This window comes from Periplaneta americana, chromosome 12, assembly GCF_040183065.1.
Source record: "Periplaneta americana isolate PAMFEO1 chromosome 12, P.americana_PAMFEO1_priV1, whole genome shotgun sequence".
Lineage (NCBI taxonomy): Eukaryota > Metazoa > Arthropoda > Insecta > Blattodea > Blattidae > Periplaneta > Periplaneta americana.
Genome location: NC_091128.1, coordinates 118,846,232 through 118,867,917, shown reverse-complemented (window position 1 = coordinate 118,867,917; position 21,686 = coordinate 118,846,232). Strand labels below are relative to the sequence as shown.

Here is a 21,686-nt window from a genome sequence, read left to right as displayed (position 1 = left end):
TAGTGAAATTCGTGAAAGTTACAAATACAAAGTCTTCTTGACTTCATCTATGAAGTCTATAGACTCTTCTAGACAGCATTGGTACCAACATCTGATGAGAATGGACATAAGCCGCACTCCTGTACAGATGTTCCTATATCAACCAGTTGGTAGAAGGGATCTTGGCAGATCCAGAAAGAGATGGAGAGAACAGATCTGATTTTATGGAAATGGAACAGGCCTAAAGGCCTAAACCATGATGTGTTTGATGATGATGATGATGATGATGATAATGATTATTATTATTATTATTATTATTATTATTATTTTCCTCATGAATAATTACATATATCTTTATTTATAAATACAGGTATTATGATAATATTATAATTTATTTAGGCCTACTGTATTTGAGTTAATATTATATATGAAAAGACATTCAGGACTTATCAGTTAGCATAAGAAATACAAACACAGAACACAAGAATTGCTAATAAAATAATTATATTATACCGGTACCATTTGCAAGACTAAATAAAATTAAATATAGTCTCGTTATTAGAGCAATAGAGGTTTATGATATGTTACCTCAAAATGCTAAAACACTAACTGTAGTACCTATAACATATGTTTTAAGCACTAGGTTCAAGACAGACCTTTAAATAATCCGTTCTACAATTTACCTGAATATTTTAGTGCTCAAATTTTAACATGAATTGACTATATCTTTCTTATTTTTTGGCTTAATAAATTTGAATTAGAATTTTCGTTTCAGAAGTAATGCGTAATGTTACCACTGTTGATTCGGTAATACAATAATTACTTGACTTACCCTAGTATAGCTTGGTTTTTAAGCATAATTATTGATCCTTTGTTTAATGTCACATCGTTTTGCATCGCAGAGCAGGTAGTTTTCGAAATGGCGCATGAAGAGACATCGGTTAACTTTTGAGTATCGCGTTCTTATTTCTAGATTAAATGTTATAAAAATCAGAGCTCTGTATTTACTGTGACTGTGAGGCCAAGTGACGAGCTGAATCGAAAGCAGAACGCTGTTGATGGTTTTTGTTAATCAGTGTGTGGTTAAATTATAAACCTACAAACTTTCATACATAATGCGCGAGTCACCAGTAATAATTAATTATTAATAATTAATTAATTAGAATTAATAATTATTAACACACGACTTCCGACACGATAATCTCATGGATTTAGAGATAATCGCATAACTTTCGTATTTAATGTTATTTTTAGTCCCATTATTATTATTATTATTATTATTATTATTATTATTATTATTATTATTATTAATTTGCTGTTGACTGGTTGATGGAAAACTCCGGAAAAAAACCTCAACTAGGCAATTTGTCCCAAACAGTATTTGAACCCGAGCTGCTCGTTACACAGTCAGACATACTAACCGTTATTCTACAGCGGTGGACGATATGCAGTTTGATAAGAACTTAGCTGAATAGATACCAAATTGTAATTATCTCGTATGTTTAAACCGTGACAGTAGGTTCATATTGAGTAAGAAATGGAAACCAATTTTATATGTTCTTAAAAGAGAGAGAAGAAAAATTTCATACTCGTATTCAAGCAATTATTTATGTTCATTCACTCAGTACATTGTACTATTTGATATGCACTTGCCCAGCCGTAACTAGTTTAACAGCTCTTAAACACCATTATTATAGCTCCTATTATTATACGTATACCGTATTGATTTGCATGGCGGCTCTAGTTAATGATTGCATCTTGGGTAACAGTATGCTAATCATATTATACAGTTGGCCTAACAACTTATTTATCAATCTCAATAATTAGATTTTTCCTCTGTGTGCGGATAATATTATTAAATAGTTGTATTAATCCCAAATAAATTATTTATTGTTGTGTTTACACACATTTTGTAATATAAGGCTAACCCCTGACTGGATGTCAACAGTTCTAAACACAGTTAAACATTTTTAATTATAGCCTATATTTAAAAAATAATATTGAAATATACAGTGCGTGAATTAAATCGCACAAACTTTCTAGCGTATAGCATTCCTATCTCATTGCATAAACTGTATTCTCCTGTTTCAATGTCCTATGCCATATTTCTTTATGGGCGAAATAATTCCAGGGTCCAACGCCGAAAGTTACCCAGTATTTGCTATTAATGAGTTGTGGGAAACCTTAACAAGGAACTTGTCCCAAATGAAATTTCAACTCAGGGCCGCTCGTTTTACACTCAGGCATACTAACCGCTACTTCACAACCGTAGACCTTGTAGATTTCTAATCCACGTTGTTTTATTACCGAACTGTACTAGTCATTCAATAATCGTTCTTCCTTGTAGTCGTACAAATCTCCTGCAGTAACCGAAAGGGAAAATTCGCGAGAAGAGGCCGGGTATGGCCGAGAAGAAAGTGTTGTTTCATCACGACAATGCATCTGCAATCACGGTTGCTGTTCTACACGAAATGCCGTGTTGCCGCATTCCTCCTACACGAAATGCCGTGTTGCCGCATTCCTCCTACACGAAATGCCGTGTTGCCGCATTCCTCCTACTCACCAGATCTCGCACCCTCAGACTTCTTTCTTTTTCCAAAGCTCAAAACATACATGACTGGGAAGAAATTTTCGTCAAACGAAGAAGTTATCGCTACAAGAGAAGGCTTTTTCTTGCTGACATCAAAAAATCTGTGTAAAGAAGAGTATAGCAGCATTGCAGTACTGGACAAAGTGTGTAAATCTCAGGGGAGATTATGTTGAAAAATAAATGTTGTTTCAGTGTAATCCTAGTTTAATTTCTACTGTATGTCAGGCTATGAACATTTCATATAACCCTCGTATGTTAGGCCTTGCCATGGCTGCGCTGATCTTTGACAGCATGCAATACATAGTGAAGTATGATGGATGTCATTTGGTAGTTGTGTAAGATTGGTCAGACAAATCACTTTTGGTTTTGCTTTGCTTACTTTCTGTTACCTTTTTGTTTTTTTGCAACACCCCTATAATATCCTATAAAGGTAAGCGTTCACTACATCGTTTCGCACTCATCGGACGAATCTCAAGGATCGGAAAATAACAGTCTTTACTACAATTGTTATGTAACCGCGTTCTCTACATCGTATTGCACGCATCGTCTCTCGGTAAATCCGTCTACATTTCTCGGATGAGCAACTTTTCCGATGCGTGCTATCATGGCCTTCTTTAATAAATCAACTTTAATTGGTCAACTGTTACTACTATGTTGTGCCATGTTCAGTGTCGCGCCAAAATGACAGACGGAAAACTGCGAAGAATTATATAGTTTGAGGCGTTCCCATTACAGTAATCAAATCGTTTCTTACATATATATTATGTAACCAATATCTCTTTCGTTTCTTCCTCTTCAATTAAGAAGCATGAAACAATTACAAATTCTTATTCTCTAACACTCATGATTGATAGAACTAACCTCAACACTCTTCTGTTTTCAGCAATGTCAATATCGTACGTCATTCGCGGGTGCTCGTGTAAAGGAGGTTAAGTATGAATTGGCTAAACTGGAATAAGTACAGATTTGAACTATCCACAATTACTTTTGTGTTAAAGGGGTTAAGTTATTCTTCCATCTATGATGCAGTTACAGTGCTCCATAGTTTGTTCAGTACCAAAGGAGAGAAGTTTACATACCTTACAATTTGACTTAACCCCCTTTACACGAGCACCTACGTTGTATGTTTTAAACAGCTGAGAGAATCCGATGGAACGGTGAGGTAGAGCGGTTACAGTGAACGCACTAGGACACTTAAAATATCCGTTGCGTGCAATTCGTACGAGGAGTGCGATACGTTGTAGTGAACGCTTACCTTTACAGTATAAGCACAGTCTACTATATACAGTCGCGAAGCTTGAGGTTTTTTTTTGCAAATCTCGTGATAAAGCGCTCCAAGCGGTTAGCAACTAGAAACAATAGACTGTCCATGGTCGACTTTGGACTGTGTCGTATTTCTATCGAGTGCTAGCTCGTTGCGTATTTCACATTGATGCTTGTGAAATGTTCGTTATTGGTTATAACGAAAATGTTAATGGCTAAAATATAATAATTGGAATAATAATATGGGACAAAGAGGAGACTTTGTAGTGCTATAAATTGTAGCAACAATAAGAGAAAGAGGCCAGAGTTATCCTTTTTCCGATTTCCGAAAGATTCAGAAAGGTTCCTGGGTTTCCACAAGAATGCCGTGCAGAAACAAAACTGTTAATTTGAAGTTCTTTGTGACTGTTAGAATACATTATATCCTTAAATTTCACAATGAAATGTTTCAGTCTAACCGAAAGGACATTAGATACCGGTTAAAGTTCTGTCACTTAGGCTGCTAAATTTCCAGAGAAATAAAGGTTAGGTCTACTTTTTTTTCAGAGGATATATTTTTAATTGTAGCTATTAATTTTGTTATTATTTTTATGTGTTATTTTACTAAAGACGTAGAAAAATTAAGTTTGCTTTGATGAAATTTATTGATCACGTTTTATTTTCAATTCTGGTGGGATTATTATTGCTTAGGCCTACTTTTTTCTTCAAAGGATACGTTTTTAATTATAGCTGTTAATTTTGTTGTTATTTTTATTTGTTGCTTTACTAGAGACGTAGAAAAAGTCTGTTACAATAAAATTTATTGATCACGTTTTATTTCCAATTCTGGTGTGATTATTATTGCTTAACCTCATCCCACTTTGTTAACTACGTAAGCCTACACTACAAGTACCGGTACACGTAAGTTACTCCATTAATTCATATTTCCATTATTATTGTTGTAAAGAGAAATGCAAATTAATATTTATTGGTTTCATAGTTAATTATCGCTATAATCTTGAATGAGTGAAGCTATTATAGTAAATTTCAGTTCGTTTTGCATAAACAAAAATTATATTAACTTATTTCTTGCAGATATCTTCGAGTTTATGGTGGAATTTAACATACTTCATTAAAATAATAAATTTACTTTATGCATTTAATAAATATTTCAATAATGGAAGGAAGGTGTTAATTTTTCCAAAAGAACACGACAACGAAAGTATAACATATTTTGTCGGCTGTTAGGAGAGATCTGCGATGATGAGGCGATAGTAGCGATCCTAGTGGTGGGCAACTACCCATGTTTGCATTTTTACTACATATTGAGCTTCGCGACTGTATATAGTAGACTGTGGTATAAGCGGATTCAATATTGTATGATTATTCGCTTGCTCTAAGAATTACACAATGACAAGTTTCTTGAGGCTAAGCAGCTCAAATCCACGTTCGGCACGTCGTATGTTAATTAATCAGGATTTAGCAGGCATCAGGGCCGAGTTAATATCTTGGCATGCAGGTGCCTGCGACCGATAATAGAGACAACAATGAGGTGCAGACAGTGATCTCGGCTTACCTTGTCATTGTCAGGCTTCTTGACGTACCCTGGCGGAGGCGTGGCCAAACACAATGTCATCACTGCTGTGCTGAACGCTAGCACCTGCAACATCCAGACAATACACACACTGAAGCCGCTACGATTTGCTTAATCACGACAAAGTTTCCTAATTACAAATTGTGTCTCGAAATCACGACAAGCTTTTTATAACTTCCTTGTCCTTTAATATTGATGACCCAATTCTCTGTTTGACTGCTTACAAATTACATTATGATGATTAATTGTAAACTTTGTGTTTTATATACAAATATTTATTTACTGAAAGTTTTGTTAATTTTATTATTTTTAAATTTTAATTATTTATTTAATTTAAGATAGACCAGGGTAATTGTAAACACTTTTCACTGACTTCAAATATATTTCAACATTACACAACCCTCAATAACGGTAAGTATGACAAAGAAACATTGTGTTATTATTATTAATTAAAATGTGTCTTAGTGAAACTTAAGCAGAGTCCGTATAGGCCAGTTTCTATCTGATGCTTTTCCAATTCACTGCGGGCTAAAGCAGGGAGATGCACTATCACCTTTACTTTTTAACTTCGTTCTAGAATATGCCGTTAGTAAAGTTCAGGATAACAGAGAGGGTTTGGAGTTGAATGGGTTACATCAGCTTCTTGTCTATGCGGATGACGTGAATATGCTTGAAGAAATTCCACAAACGATTAGGGAAAACGCGGAAATTCTAGTTGAAGCAAGTAAAGCGATAGGGTTGGAAGTAAATCCCGAAAAGACTAAGTATATGATTATGTCTCGTGACCAGAATATTGTACGAAATGGAACTATAAAAATTGGAGATTTATCTTTCGAAGAAGTGGAAAAATTCAAATATCTTGGAGCAACAGTAACAAATATAAATGACACTCGGGAGGAAATTAAACGCAGAATAAATATGTGAAATGCCTGTTATTATTCGGTTGAGAAATTTTTGTCATCTAGTCTGCTGTCAAAAAGTCTGAAAGTTAGTATTTACAAAACAGTTATATTACCGGTTGTTCTGTATGGTTGTGAAACTTAGCCTGTCACTTTGAGAGAGGAACAGAGATTAAGGGTGTTTGAGAATGAGGTTCTTAGGAAAATATTTGGAGCTAAGAGGAATGAAGTTACAGGAGAATGGAGAAAGTTACACAACCAGAGCTGCACGCATTGTATTCTTCACCTGACATTATTAGGAACATAAAATCCAGACGTTTGAGATGGGCAGGACATGTAGCACGTATGGGCGAATCCAGAAATGCATATAGAGTGTTAGTTGGGAGGCCGGAGGGAAAAATACCTTTGGGGAGGCCGAGACGTAGGTGGGAAGATAATATTGAAATAGATCTGAGGGAGGTGGGATATGATGGTAGAGACTGGATTAATCTTGCTCAGGATAGGGACCAATGGCGGACTTATGTGAGGGCGGCAATGAACCTCTGGGTTCCTTAAAAGCCAGTAAGTAAGTAAGTAAGTAAGTAAGTATGTAAGTGTTATTATTAGATCTTTCTTTTCCCTGAAAATGGGTGTAAAATAATAAGGTTGAGTTTTCTCATCTTTTAATTGCCAGTTTACATTTACCACACCTGTTTACATTTACCCCTTTGAGAGGGAGTAATTGTAAACAACAGTTTTCGCACCGGCTATCAGACACTGGACATTTTTTGTTCTGTTTCAGAAGAAAGAGCTGCACTCCTTCCAACTGCAGTTTTGGTCACTGTTACATTTCGTCCCTTTAACCTATGATATATGACGGATATAGGAACTCAGTACCTCTCCTGAGCTTCACGATAACTGTAGTTACTATTTTTCACATCTGTGACAACCCTCTCTAAATCCTCTAGAGTGTAGTTGAGTGGGGTCTCTTTCTAATATAACTTCTTCGCATATTTATTACTGAAAAGTACGAAATGTAACCATAGTAAAACATGTTTACAATTACCCCAAGCAATTAAAACTATGGGGCAAATGTAAACACGTCATAATTCAATGAACTGAGGTTATGGGAGATTTCAAAACCGTTGTAATAAATGTTAACCACTATACATTACTCATAAAAACAACATATTCTTAAAAAAAATAGTACTCTACATTTACTTAAGATGCAAAAAATGAAGATGGAAAATTCTTTTTTCTGTAGACTCTTACAAAACATTCGTTCACAACTAAGCAGTTACTCCTATTTGGCGCCAAACTGCTTTGCAGGTTAGCCAACATGTTAATTTAAATATGTCCCGAATTACCATTTTTATATTCACAGTTTTGTATTTGTCACAGCATCTGTGTACAATTACCCTGGTCTATCCTACAGAGTATTTGGCAAGCAATATTGATATTACATTAAAACAAAATAACAGAATTAAGAAATCATTCAGCATTCAAAGCTACTAATTACATTAGAAATACAAAAATATCATAATATTACTTAATTACTTACTTACTTACTTACTTACTTACTTACTTACTTACTTACTGGCTTTTAAGGAACCCGGAGGTTCATTGCCGCCCTCACATAAGCCCGCCATTGGTCCCTATCCTGAGCGAGATTAATCCAGTCTCTACCATCATATCCCACCTCCTTCAAATCCATTTTAATATTATCTTCCCACCTACGTCTCGGCCTCCTTAAAGGTCTTTTTCCCTCAGGCCTCCCAACTAACACTCTATATGCATTTCTGGATTCGCCCATACGTGCTACATGTCCTGCCCATCTCAAACGTCTGGATTTTATGTTCCTAATTATGTCAGGTGAAGTATACAATGCGTGCAGCTCTGCGTTGTGTTACTTTCTCCATAAAATAATATTAAAACATAAAATTAAATTAAATTAATGAATTCGCGTCAGAGCAACACTAGTCCAAGGGGTTCAATATTGTATATAGATTGACGCAAATAAAATTATAAAAAAAAATCCGGAAATGAAAAGAAGCAAGCAATTTCCAGTAAACATAGGCCAACAAATTAACCGTTTACGAGATAATACCTTCCCCTTCCCCTCTGCTGTACTGAGTCGGTAACACGCGACATGCACTGCGTTGCAAGATTTATTTAAATGATTTTCGCTATTATTCAGTTCAGATTCATGGCTAAAGATTTTAATTTGCAAAAAAAAAAAAGATTTAGCTGTTTAGATTATTTTTACCTATCTGCTTGTATAGCAATAAACCATTTCTCTCGGGACATTACCGCAGTAGAGCGCTGCAAATATTGGGCAAAGACTTTTTTTTCTGCTTAACGATGCTTCACCAAGAAAAAGTGTAATAAAAGTGTTGTTATATTTAACACGTAGAGTGTGTATGCGTGCGTGCATGCGTGCATGCGTGCGTGTGTGTGTACAAAAAAATAATAACATGAAAAAACTTTATACATGATATCAATTTTTAAGTATAATTGATACGTAAATGTTGAATCCTTTATTGAAATTAAAATCACAAAGTGTTGGAAATCACCTGTTTGTTTCAATGATTTATTTCATTAATAATGCTTATGCTACTATATAATAATCTATTTTTTTTCATTTCATTTCATTCATTAAATTCCATAGATCTTACATTAGCATTGAAGCTTTAAGATGTGGAACAATTCAAAATTTTACAAGATTACATTTACAATTGCAATATTTACAATTTTTTTTTACAATTTTTACAATATTTTACAATTTTAAAAATTTCTACAATTTTTATAATATTTTGGCGAGATATAATGAGATGAGGTGAGGCCCGAGGATTCGCCAAAAGATTACCTGGCTAATATCTAATTCGTTCACCGTCCAAACTTCATTTTCAACTTGTAGTACAAACGTTGTTAATCGTTTAGAGTTACATTTCGTCAAAAACCACTTGACTTAACATTTATGTAGTTAAATTCTTATGATGCAATTTTATACTCAGGTTTCAAGGATGTGAAGGAAATTCACGATCCTTGCGGTTATATCTATTCCAGAACAGGTCAGCTGAAGTATTGCTTTTAGATAGGACGCTACCTTACTTCGGGTCTCACGTGTAACGTCAACTTCACGTTACCACGTAACACGCCGCTGCTTTCCTAATACAACAGAAACACTCTTTACTGTCAGCTGGAATGTGGAGGAAATTCCACACGTGACCTGTCAAGATCTCGCTTTTAGCTTGACGGGTTCAGAGATACAGGAAGCTTCCAATTCGAAGACATTTCACCTCTAGTTGGACATTAACCGAGTGCCGGCCGTATTTTAAACCTCCACAGATAGTCGAACATTTACGTGTATCCTAAAACAAGCATCAGTGCTAAAATGAAGTTAAACCTGTGGCAAGTTACGCATAATTGTATTAATCTTGCATTCTATAATTTTTTAACGATTTCAGACGTGTTTGTTCATCTTTGCTGGTCTGGCAATGTTATTTTTTCCGTGTTTCGTCTGTAATGCAGACTGCAGAAGAAAATGTAGCATGTAAATATTATTATTATTATTATTATTATTATTATTATTATTATTACTATTATCTTCCTATATTTTTTCTTTACTGATTGGGGCTAGAGGGACCATCACAAAAAGATTCGCGCCTTTTTGCTAGCAGTTTGGTTTAGGACAAACTCTTGTCACTGAAGTATCTCTGTCTGCAGTGAAGGGATCTGAAAAATCCTACCAAATCTTAAATAGATTTATCTCTTTCCTATGGAGATCTGCTCACTTAAGTTAGGTTTTGCAACTAGTGCTAAATAGACGACTGTGATCACCTGATAGCAAATAGATACCAGGAAATGTTACGTTTCTTCTGGAATTAATGATGTTTTGTTTAGTCGTTTGCAACTATTTATAATTGTGTTATTTCTTTCTCTTTTCCTTCTCCATTGTTTTTCTTTCATTATTATTGTTTACCTACCATTTACTAAAAAAAAAAAACAATTTTATGGTAAGCTTTGTCTTCTAGGCAGCTTTCACTTGGAGGAAGCTGAATAAAATTTATTCAAAATAAAATACAAATATAATACACAGCGGAAAGAATATTATGTAAATTGTTAACTTTGTGGAATACTGTACGTATACACATAAGTAAATGATGAAATATTAAATGTAGGAAAGAATTCATATCGGTAACAAATACCACTCTTGTTCTCATGTGTTAATGACTAACTTTACATTAGTCTAATGCGTGCTGAATAATTTCGATAAAGATTTTATGCTATACAGTAGCCGTGACAAATAATGCACAATATGATAATAGGCCAATAATAATAATAATAATAATAATAATAATAATAATAATAGTAATTGTTTCATTTAACAGAGCTAAGGCCGTAGGCTTTCACTTACATTGAACCAGGAGTAATAGTAATATGCGTTACAAGAGCGGTATGTTGAAGTTTTCATGTTCCAGGAAAAGTTTGAAAAAGCGAAACGTAGTTGAGCTTTTTTAATTTCCGAGAATTGAAAGAAAACATACCGCTCGTGTATCGTACATTATTTTGTGCGAAGATCGTTTATTACATACCTGAAAGAGGAATTTCTAATTAGTTGCAATGAAATCTCCATCTTGGTTTCTGTTGAATGACGGCAAATTTGCAAAATAAAAATATCTATCTTCAACATTGTTGCTTTAAAATGTTTTCTGTGTTTACTATACTCCAGCAGGCCGTGATATACGTCTGTCTTTTTTTTCCCCCCAGTCTATAAATGCGAACTTAAAACAACGGCTTCCTTACTGTTACATGCATCACGAATGCAGTAACTTTAGTGGAGTTGTAGATTTTACTTAATTTTTGCAAATATTTAAAAACAATAATTAGCAGTGCAATTTAGGTGAAATTGCAGTGGTAAGTTTCCAATTTATAATTATTACTATATTGAACGTCTCTAAAAATAATATGTTAAAAGCCTAAAGCAGTAAAATCAATATGTCACTTAAGCGGTAAGAAGAGAGAAATTGTTATGTGTGTTAGGTTAGTAATACTGAATGTGGAATTTTAGACTTACCGCGGATTGGTTTTGTGCGGAAACCAAGCAAATATGCACGATCTCGCACAAAACTTGTTTATATAGTTGAGCATATAACAGTATCCGACTTAATTAATAAACATATTAGTCTTAAGCTAGACGGATATGAATAAATAAAGAACTCGAAAGAAACAAGTTAAACGAAAATGCACACAGTAAAAATAAAAGTAAACGCAGTGAAATACAAAGTAGTGTTGTTAGAAGTAAGTACGATTTGCTTAATAAAGCTAGAAACCGACAATCCAATGAAATGTAGGCCTACACAATAAAAATAAAAATAAATACATTGCAATACATATTGATATTAAGTTACAAGATTCACGTAATACAACCAGAAACCGACAATTGAATAAAATTTACACAATAAAAATAATATAAAAGAGAACAAACACAGTGAAACTTATATTGGTGTTAAGTGATAGCCTAAGTAAGTAAACCCGATTTAAATAATAAAATAATTAATATAAATTTTAATAATGTGGTCCTCCAGCTTGAGGGTTAGGCGAAGGGCTAACAACCCATCACCGTAAAAAAAACAGCTTGTTGCGAATCCATACAATTAGACCGAGACGTAGATGGGAGGATAATATTAAAATGGATTTGAGAGTGGTGGGTTATGATGATAGAGAGTGGATTAATCTTACACAGGTTAGGAATTATGTGAGGGCGGCAATGAACCTAAGGGTTCCTTAAAAGTCATTTATAAGTAAGTATACAAAAGTAAACATTGTGAAAAATATGCAAGCATTAAATAAGAAACAAAAATGATTTACGTAATAAAATTATAAAAACAATTTTATTGTATAAAGTGTACAGAATAAAAATTAGAAACAAAAAAATAAAATACATCTTGATTACACAACTTTTAAGACTATATCACTTCGGAATATATATTTTATTACTTTCACGTGTTAAATGCTCGGTTACGGTACCTTGTTGACAGCCCTCAACACGGCAACTAACCTAGTATTTTTTAGTAGCTTATTTTACGACCCTTTATCAACATCTTTGGTTATTTAGCGTCTGAATGAGATGAAGGTGATAATGCCGGTGAAATGAGTCCGAGGTCCAGCACCGAAAGTTACCCAGCATTTGCTCAAATTGGGTTGAGGGAAAACCCCGGAAAAAACCTCAACCAAGTAACTTGTCCCGACCGGGAATCGAACCCGGGCCACCTGGTTTCGCGGCCAGACGCGCTGACCGTTACTCCACAGGTGTGGCCACCTAGTATTTAACACTTGATAGCAATAAAATATACTTACTTACCTACTTACTTATTTACAAATGGCTTTTAAGGAACCCGGAGGTTCATTGTCGCCCTCACATAAGTCCGCCATCGGTCCCTATCCTGTGCAAGATTAAACCATCTCCTTCAAATCCATTTTAATCTATTCTCCCATCTACGTCTCGGCCTCCCCAAAGGTCTTTTTCCCTCCGGTATCCCAACTAATACTCTATATAAAATATATATTCTGAAAAAATGAAAATGAATACTGTGGAATATATATTGCATTACATGTTTACAAAGCGTTAAGTCCGGCAACTCATAAGATATTCTTCCAATGCACCCTATAAGCTAAAAGAAATCAAAGTTCCGCAGCTCTTGACTTCAGGCGGCAGAGAATTCCAGTGACGAGAAGCACCAACAGCGAAAGATGAGAAATACAGAGATGCTGTGAGATATGGAATGTATAGCATGTTATGATCAATATGAGAAGCATGTACAAGTCGTATGCACGTCTGTGCACTTGTGCAGTATTTGCTAGTCAGTAGAGAAGTAAACACAGCGAGTTAGGGATAGGGAAACACTGTATATCGATTTCAGTAATACTATTTTCGTATAATGTGTATCTCAGGAGACGGCATTTTACTATTAGAAATTTTCTCTTAACGTTCGACAAATTTTCTTTACCATTAAGTGTGGAGGAGAGTAACAAAGTCTTGTATGATAAAAGCATAACGTATGCAAATATTATGACGTCAAATTGCATTATAACGCGTATCACTCAGTGTAGTAGTATGACTGTGTAAGGCAATGAAAGAAACAAAATATTTACTGCATTGAAAAAGATCTTCCCTGCAATAAGTAGTGCAAAAATAGTATGTTCAATACAGTACAGTATTTCGAGAATAGCCGAACTCTTAATTTTTATTTAAAAATAATAATAAATAGACCTGCTTTTTATCATTTAGTGTCTAAACCCAAAACACCCTTAGACTATAGTCTATAAGTTACATATTTTTCAAGATAGCAGCATATAATAAACAAGAATCGGGAAGAAATGTGCATGGTTTGAGGGACGATAATATTGATGATTCTGAACAAAAAAATGTATATGAACATTTATGTCCTCTTCTTAAAGGTTTCGGAGAAAACTATTGGAAACAGTGAGGAAGGGGAAAAGTGAAGTTGATAGTAAATTAAAACATTGTTACCTTGTGTTCAGTTTAATCGTGCACTTTTCTTGACAGAACATGTTCATAAAGTCCACCGTCAACTTCAGTGCACTTTGCAGCTCTTGTAGAAAGCTGCAGTGTTGCTGATCTGAGCTGATTCGGACATTCCTTTACTTGAGCACAAGCATGTAAAATGAGAGCGAGAAGTTCCTCTCTTGTTTCCACTTTGCGCATGTAGACTTCGCCCATAAGATAACCCCACACATATTAATCCAATTGAGTAAGATCAGGTGACCTCAGTGGTCAAGAAGTTACTTCAACGCGACCGATCCAGCGCCTAGGATACGTTTCATTGCTCCTACTACAACCTGATGTCGGTTTGGTTGCGTCCGCATGTGAATGCTGATGAAAGACATGAGACTGACGCCCGTGATATTTTCAAACAGTTGTGTGTCAGACACTGTTAAGAAGAGGGCATATGTTCATATAAATGTTTTGTTCAGAATCACCAGTATTATCACCCTTCACAATATGTACCTTTCTTCCTGACTCACCCTGTAGCTACTTATGAATAATGTAATTCATTAAATGGCCTGCCCGATCGTCAGATTTAAATCCGATGTATCTTTTATCACTGGGAACATTTGAAGACCATAATTAATGCAACCCTTCTACATAATTTTGCCGTTGTTAGATAGCATACCATAAACGGATTTGAACAAATACGAAACATTCCAAACGTTTTGAACAGAGTGCGCCAAAGCATGGAACTCATACTCAGAGGATGCAAGGACGCAAAAAGAGGCCACTTTGAGGTATTCTTTTAATAAGGGTTTTTTTGTTATTGTTGTAATAAGTTAACAATTTTAACGGATTTTAATAATCATAAATTTGTATATATATATATATGATCTAGTTCTTTACACTCGACAAAATATCGACAATTACTCATTAGTGGCCAATATACATGATCATGAAATTAGAAATAGTGAACAAATTAATATTCCATATTATATATTACACAAGAGCAACACAAACTTTTTAATTATGGGGATGATATTATATAATAAACTCCCCAGTAAATATTATTAATTACCAATCAATAGTTTTAAAACTAGATTTTACAATTGGTTATTAAATAATCCTTTTTATTCTGTTGTTGAGTTTTTCAACACAAACTTGCATGAAATTGTATTTTAATAAATAAGTTTAATTGCAATTTAGTTAGTTTTATTTAATTTAAAAGTTTCAAATTATTTCATTTTTTCGTTGCATTATTTAAATTTTACAGTTTCTTTTATTAGTGTTTTAAAATGTATTTATATGTTTTTCAATGTATTCTGGCGAAGTCTAAAACAGTATGTCTAATGACCAAATAAATTGAATTAAATTGAGTTATTTAATACCAATTGTACTATGCGCGTGTTAGTTACCAATAAAATAGCATAACTCTGAAATTAAGCATTTTCAGGACCATGTTAATATTTAAGTTTTCCAATGTTTACTTGTTAGGAATACGTCCCAAAATTGTTTTACAACAATTTGTATACACCCTGTATAATAAATAGTGGCAGACGAAAATCTGGTATGTCGATTAGCCAGTGTCCATCTCTGTTTACCGGCATTGCCTGTTTGCGCCTGGTAGGCACCCATTGTTCCTACAGAATCAGTTTATCACATATTCGAGGTGGAGGCTATACAGAACTGGAATATGTTTGATATATGGTTACTTCATGATGATTACAAGTGATGCACCTTGTGCAATAGCGATGGTGTATCGAGAAATAAATGCTGTGGTGGCAGGTTGCGTTGGTGGAGGAGCATTGGTAATCATATATTAAAATCAGCGTAATTAATTCTCTAGTTATTTTCCGAAACAGGATGGGAAAATAATGAGACAGTGTGACAACGGCAAACCGATTTATGTGCCCTTCCACCCGTGTGCATTTAATCTCGTTACGTTACTTAAATAATAATCATGCATGATAGAATGTATAAATTACAGCATCCTATTTGCAGACGACAACAATGGATAGGTGTCTATACCAGCAGATAAGCGTTAAATAATCGTGGTTGAATTATAAATATACAAGCTGTGATAATGTGACACGAGTAGCGACGTAATTTATACCGGAAATTTAATTTGTTTACCAGACAAACGTTGGTACTCTAAAATCTGAACTCCGTTTAGTGTTCTGGAAACTGTGTTAATAGCGTTGGAAAATTAAAAAAACGACTTTCGCTTAAAATGTATGAATTTCATCCGTATAAATTGGTAATAGTCAAGAGCAGTTTAAATGTTTCATTAAAAGCACGTTCTTAGATCTAAAACTAGCTTACAAGGTGAATACATACAGAGTGGAATAAGATTTTATGCATTTATTTATAGTGACTATTACACTTTTACTACGTCACACTACTTTTGACCAATAAAACGGTACGAAAGGACGTCTTTCAATCAATCATGGCTGCTTATCGCAAAATTTTATCGCGTCCCTAGCATTTGTTTAATTTTATCGCGTCCCTAGCATTTGTTCATTTTTATCACTACCCTAGCATTTGTTTCTTTGTTTGCCAACATTTCAAACTGCACTGGTCTGGACGTCAAAAAGCAGAAAATTACAAATCACTCCAGTCGATGCACAGCAGTTTCAAATATGACTCGCATTGGCATTCAAGAACAAAAATTGATAAAGGTCACTGGTCGTAGCTGTGCATCTTCCCTGAAACCCTATTTACAAATAAATGAAGAGCACCATTCGGAAATACTGAATAAGTTGAGGAATACATCATGTACATCAACGAGTTCCACTCCTTTTATGCACACGTCCAATATAACATCAACTGAACCACTAACCACTAAAACATTCAAATTTGAAAATTGTACTTTCAATAATTGCTTCTTTTAAAATGATTCATGTTTATTTTTTATTTCTCATCGTTAATTAAAACTTTTCTTATTTATTTCATCATCCCTAATTAAAACTTTTCTAACACATGTTTATATTATTTAGGTTATGTTATAGCTTCTGCTATATGATATTATGGATAGTCACGTATCAGAGATTGTTTAATACTAAGATGTAAAAAAAAAAATTACAAAATTGTAGAAAATTACTAAATTGTAAAACTATAAAAATTTGTAAAAATTGTAATTGTAATATTGTAAAATGTTGACATGTTCCACATCTTAAAGCTTCATTGCTCATGTAAGATCTATGGAATCAAATAAATGAATGAATGAATGTCAAGTGACGTTGATTACTGGGATCCGGATGATTGAAGTGGAATGCAACTGTTTTAATAAAAATGAAACCGAATCAACAAAGCGTTCTTGACCAGTAACCGTCCACAGAGTTCAATGAAGATTCCATAGTTGGCACAACTGATAACAAAAAAAAAACAGCTAATCATAACACACTACTGCCATCTAGCGTAATATTTGTAATGTTGAGATGGTACAATAATACATTTGAAGACAATTGTATTTTCGTAAGTCAATTGATATTTTATTGTATTGGAGTACTTCGTTACTTCTAATCTTTATATACTTTCTTCTAATCGTGTAATAGTCAATTAAATCCCACTCGAGTTTTGATTTTCTCTAGATAAATCAAAACTTCTAGTGAAATTAGTGTTAATAACCACTGATTTAAGATAAGAGAAAAAGGAAAATCTCTTTTCTTAAGTTGCCATTGAATAGCGCTATCGTATGTAATGTATTTGTATATGTATTCGGCACGTTTGCTTCGCGCCGATTTATCTTATATACAGAGTGAACTATAAGCTATGTTATTAAGTTCAGGGGTTTTTTTTTCAGGGATTTCAAACAAAAATGTTTAATACAATTTTTCTCGTTCTTGCATCATTTTCGAGATAAAAATTGTTGTATATGAAACATTTCATAGCGTGTTCTGAGAAAGCCATTGATTTAATTGCAAATATGCATAGTCAATTTAAGAGAGTAGTGTATTATGATAATAAACGATTGAATTAATAATTATAGATTTATCCTTTAAATGTGCAGAAATTTGATCCGAACAAATATAACTTTTGTTCTACAAAGGAATTTTACGATGATACATTTGTTGGGATCCAATTTCTGCACATTTAAAGAATAAAATAATTTTTTTTTTCAATAATCTGTTACCATAATACACTGCTCTTTTAAACTGACTTAGCATATTGGAAATTAAAACAATGGCTTCAACAAAACATGCTTTGATCTGTTTCATATAAAACAAATCTTATCTCGAAAAGGAAGCAAAAACGAGCAAAATTGTAATAAACTTTTTTGTTTGAAATATTTCAAAGAATTTAATGGCATTCCTTACGGTTCACTCTGTATAGGCGAAGTTACAGCGGACTACGTAGACCTAAGTCTTTGTTAATATAATAAAGCTTTATTAATAAATTTTATGAAAAGTCTTGAAGCTATGAAAGCTAGCTAAAATATGTAGGGCCTATGTTGGAAATTTGGATAATTCGTGCCTTCTTACGTATTGCATTTGCAATGTATACTGTACATCCAACTTTACACTTTGGGCCTGGAAAGCGATTCAATAATGGGAGTGAGCGAATATTATTGAATGTTTTGAGTAATTCTGTAACAATGTGCAAAATATTCAATGTGAAAAAAATAGATTACAAAGATAAAAATATTTCTATTTACTCGTTAATATACATACATATATGTGCTCTATATTCATCATAGGTACTGTGGTATTGTCTGTAGTAATGTCACGAGAGGTCTGAGATCTGCCGATAAATCCACGAGCGAAGCGAGTGGATTTATCAGGGAAATCTCAGACCTCGAGTGACATTTATTAGGACTATTTCGTGAATAAAATAAAAATTTAAATAATATATCCCTAAAATTCGATCACAAAATGTTAATAATTGTATATTAACGAATACTTAACCTATTCAGACATTGTGAAGTTGAAATACTCGTAGATGAATATCGATTATTGCAATAAAGAAATTCGATGTTATTATTCAGTAATGCCAATTGCGAAAAGCTAAATACAGGTTTAACAATGTTAATTACATGTACTGCACTTTTCTGTTATTATTATAACAAATACATTTTCATTATCTGCTGAAATCATAATTTAATTTAACAGTAATAGTGGGGACAGCTATATACCAATGCTTATGTATTCACAGCGAGACATGTTGCTACACAGTGAAGCCATCTCTGTATAGATAGGCCTAATTAATACACGAATTTTATTACGCCATACGAAAGGCAGTTTGATCAAAGACATTATTACTATGCAAGGTCTTTGAGTTTGATATGCGAAGATGTTACATAAATTTGAACGTCTATTAATTGATTAATTTCAATACAAATGTTATAGGCTACAATTTTATAGGTTACGTTAGGCCTACCTGTGGAAGCAGGACCAATGTCAGCTGTGCCTTGTTTCGACCGTTACTTACAATGAGTGCTACACGAAAGCAATTTTTATAGCTCGACAAACGCATTCTCGCTGTAGTGTGTAACGGAACTAAAGCTGCATCTACACAGTTCAATATTCCAATTGCGTATGCGTGCAATCTGGGAAAAATATTGAAAGAATCAAGTTTAAAAGGTACGTTCAATTAATATGCATAAAGATTTTGTGTCTACATGAGGCGCCGTTTTGAACGTGGTCTTCACTGCGTAAATATATTAATTAATATTAAATATCAATCTTGCATTCATTGCTTTAAAGTTGAAAGAAAAGTTTAACCGTGTAGTTGCATCTTAATGTATTCATGATCATCAATTTACGGGAAAACAGTTGGCGACAACGACTAAACAAAAGAACGACCATGCGATAAATTGATAGCGATAAATCTAGCTGCAGAAATTATCGCAAAGTCTGACTGTGATTGGTTGAAATTCAAAATTTCATTACACTTCATTGGTCGAAAATGGAATGACGTCATATAAACGAAATAGTCTACAGTAAACTCACTAGAGGTTTTGTTTTATCCGGAGAAAATCAAAACTCGAGTGGGATTTAATTGACTTTTACACGATTAGAAGAAGGTACTTAGAAGAAATAAAGTACTCTAATACAATAAAATATGAATTGACTTACTAAAATACTAAACTGTCTTGAATATGTATTATTATACCATCTCATCATTACAAATGTTCCGCTAGATGGAAGTAGTGTGTTATGATCAGCTGTTCTATTGTTACAGTTGTGACAACTATACAATCTACATTGAACTCTATGGACGATTACTATTTAAGAAGACTTTGTTGATTCATTTTCTTTTTATTAAAACATTGAATTCCACTTCAATTATCAGTATATGTTAAACAATCTCTGATGCGTGAATATTCATAATCTCACACAGCAGAAGCCATAACATAACTTAAACAATTTAAACAAGTTAAATGATAGAAAAGTTTTAATTACTGAAGGATGATGAAATAAACATGAATCATTTTAAAAGGTATCATTATTGATAGTACAATGTTGGCACACAAAGAAACAAATGGTAGGGAGGTAATAAAAACAAACACACGTTAGGGAGGTGATTAAAAATGCTAGGGAGGTGATAAAAATTGTAGGATAAGGAGCCATGATTGGTTAAAACACGTCGTTCCATACCGTTTTATTGGTCAAAGGTAGTATGATGTAGTAAAAGTGTATTAGTCATTTTAAAATATTACACGTCAGCTTGACTTAAAATTTGTCTAGCATAGACTCATGGGTAAACCTTTTCCAACGTTGAAACCTGTTTGGAATTCTTAAATCTCCGTAATTACAAATGAATATGAGCCTTCACTTATATTATCAGAATATGTTCTAAATTTTCTCAGACTTAGAGAAATACAGCTATCGCTTTCATCATAATAGCATTGGACCGAATTGGAACATCTGTATTCTAACACTTCATGAAGGATCGTGGCTTGTAACTTCAAAATTTTTGTAGCAGTTTTAATGTTTTAATCAAAAAAGTGTTAACTATGGAAATGCGAAAAGTAACAATCTAAAACCCCATTGCTTGCCCTGCGCAGTGATGTTTCTGTTTTTCTCTCAAATACTATAATATGTATAAAGCTTTAAATTTTCATGTGACTTTTTAAATGACATTTTTTTTTTCGGTAGAGAGGCAAAACAATCTTGTCACAACATTATGTTGACAGAAAGAAACTGTGAGATGTTATGCTACGTAGCTTCAGTGGATAACGGAAAAGATAAAATAATAATAATAATAATAATAATAATAATAATAATAATAATAATAATAATAATAATAATAATTTGTCAGAAACCAATGTACAAGGCCTGGATATGACATCTTAGGAATGAGGATAGAAACGCCTAAATATATTTGTCTATAAATCGTTGAAGATATAAATATTTCTATAAAGTGGCTCGGAAAGTGGAAGTAATACACGACTCTGATTACACTTTGATATAATTAAGCATGGTTTACTTTCTATTTAACTTTCCCAAGCCTGTGCTGTTACTTATGGCGTAGTTTCTATCCGCGGTGTAAACACAGGTGAGATTAATGCATTCACAACGTCCAGCTACGAGATTAATGACATTGCGAGGCCGGCCTCCACTGTGACCTTGAACCTGGGTGGTCAGCACTCCCAATAACGGTGGCTGCAAGTGAAACAAGACGCTCCTCTCGCCTGCGGCCAGTGGGTGTCCTCGTGGACTCCAATTTCTAACAGTTCACGACCTACAGTCATAGAGACCCCAAGGACGGACGATTATATACGTGTTCTAAAATTACTTTCATACCGTCGTTAGTAGAATGGCTACAATGAGTATCAGTTACAAAGGCGACTCAAATGGTACCGCATCTGTGTAGTAATATGGTGTTAGAAATGGAATAGAGGTTGGAGCAGGTGAATTTACTTTGCTTATCCTAAAGTCAAAGCTGTGT

At 33.8% G+C, this 21,686-nt stretch overlaps 1 protein-coding gene across 1 annotated transcript in view; it reads right to left on the bottom strand.

Moving 5' to 3' along the window:
* Positions 1-21,686, bottom strand: part of LOC138710844 (uncharacterized) — a 118,392-nt gene that overhangs the window by 77,791 nt on the left and 18,915 nt on the right. The window contains exon 2 of the mRNA XM_069842007.1: positions 5,388-5,471. Coding sequence (XP_069698108.1) covers positions 5,388-5,471 — 84 coding nt within the window. The remainder of the gene's footprint in view (positions 1-5,387; positions 5,472-21,686) is intronic.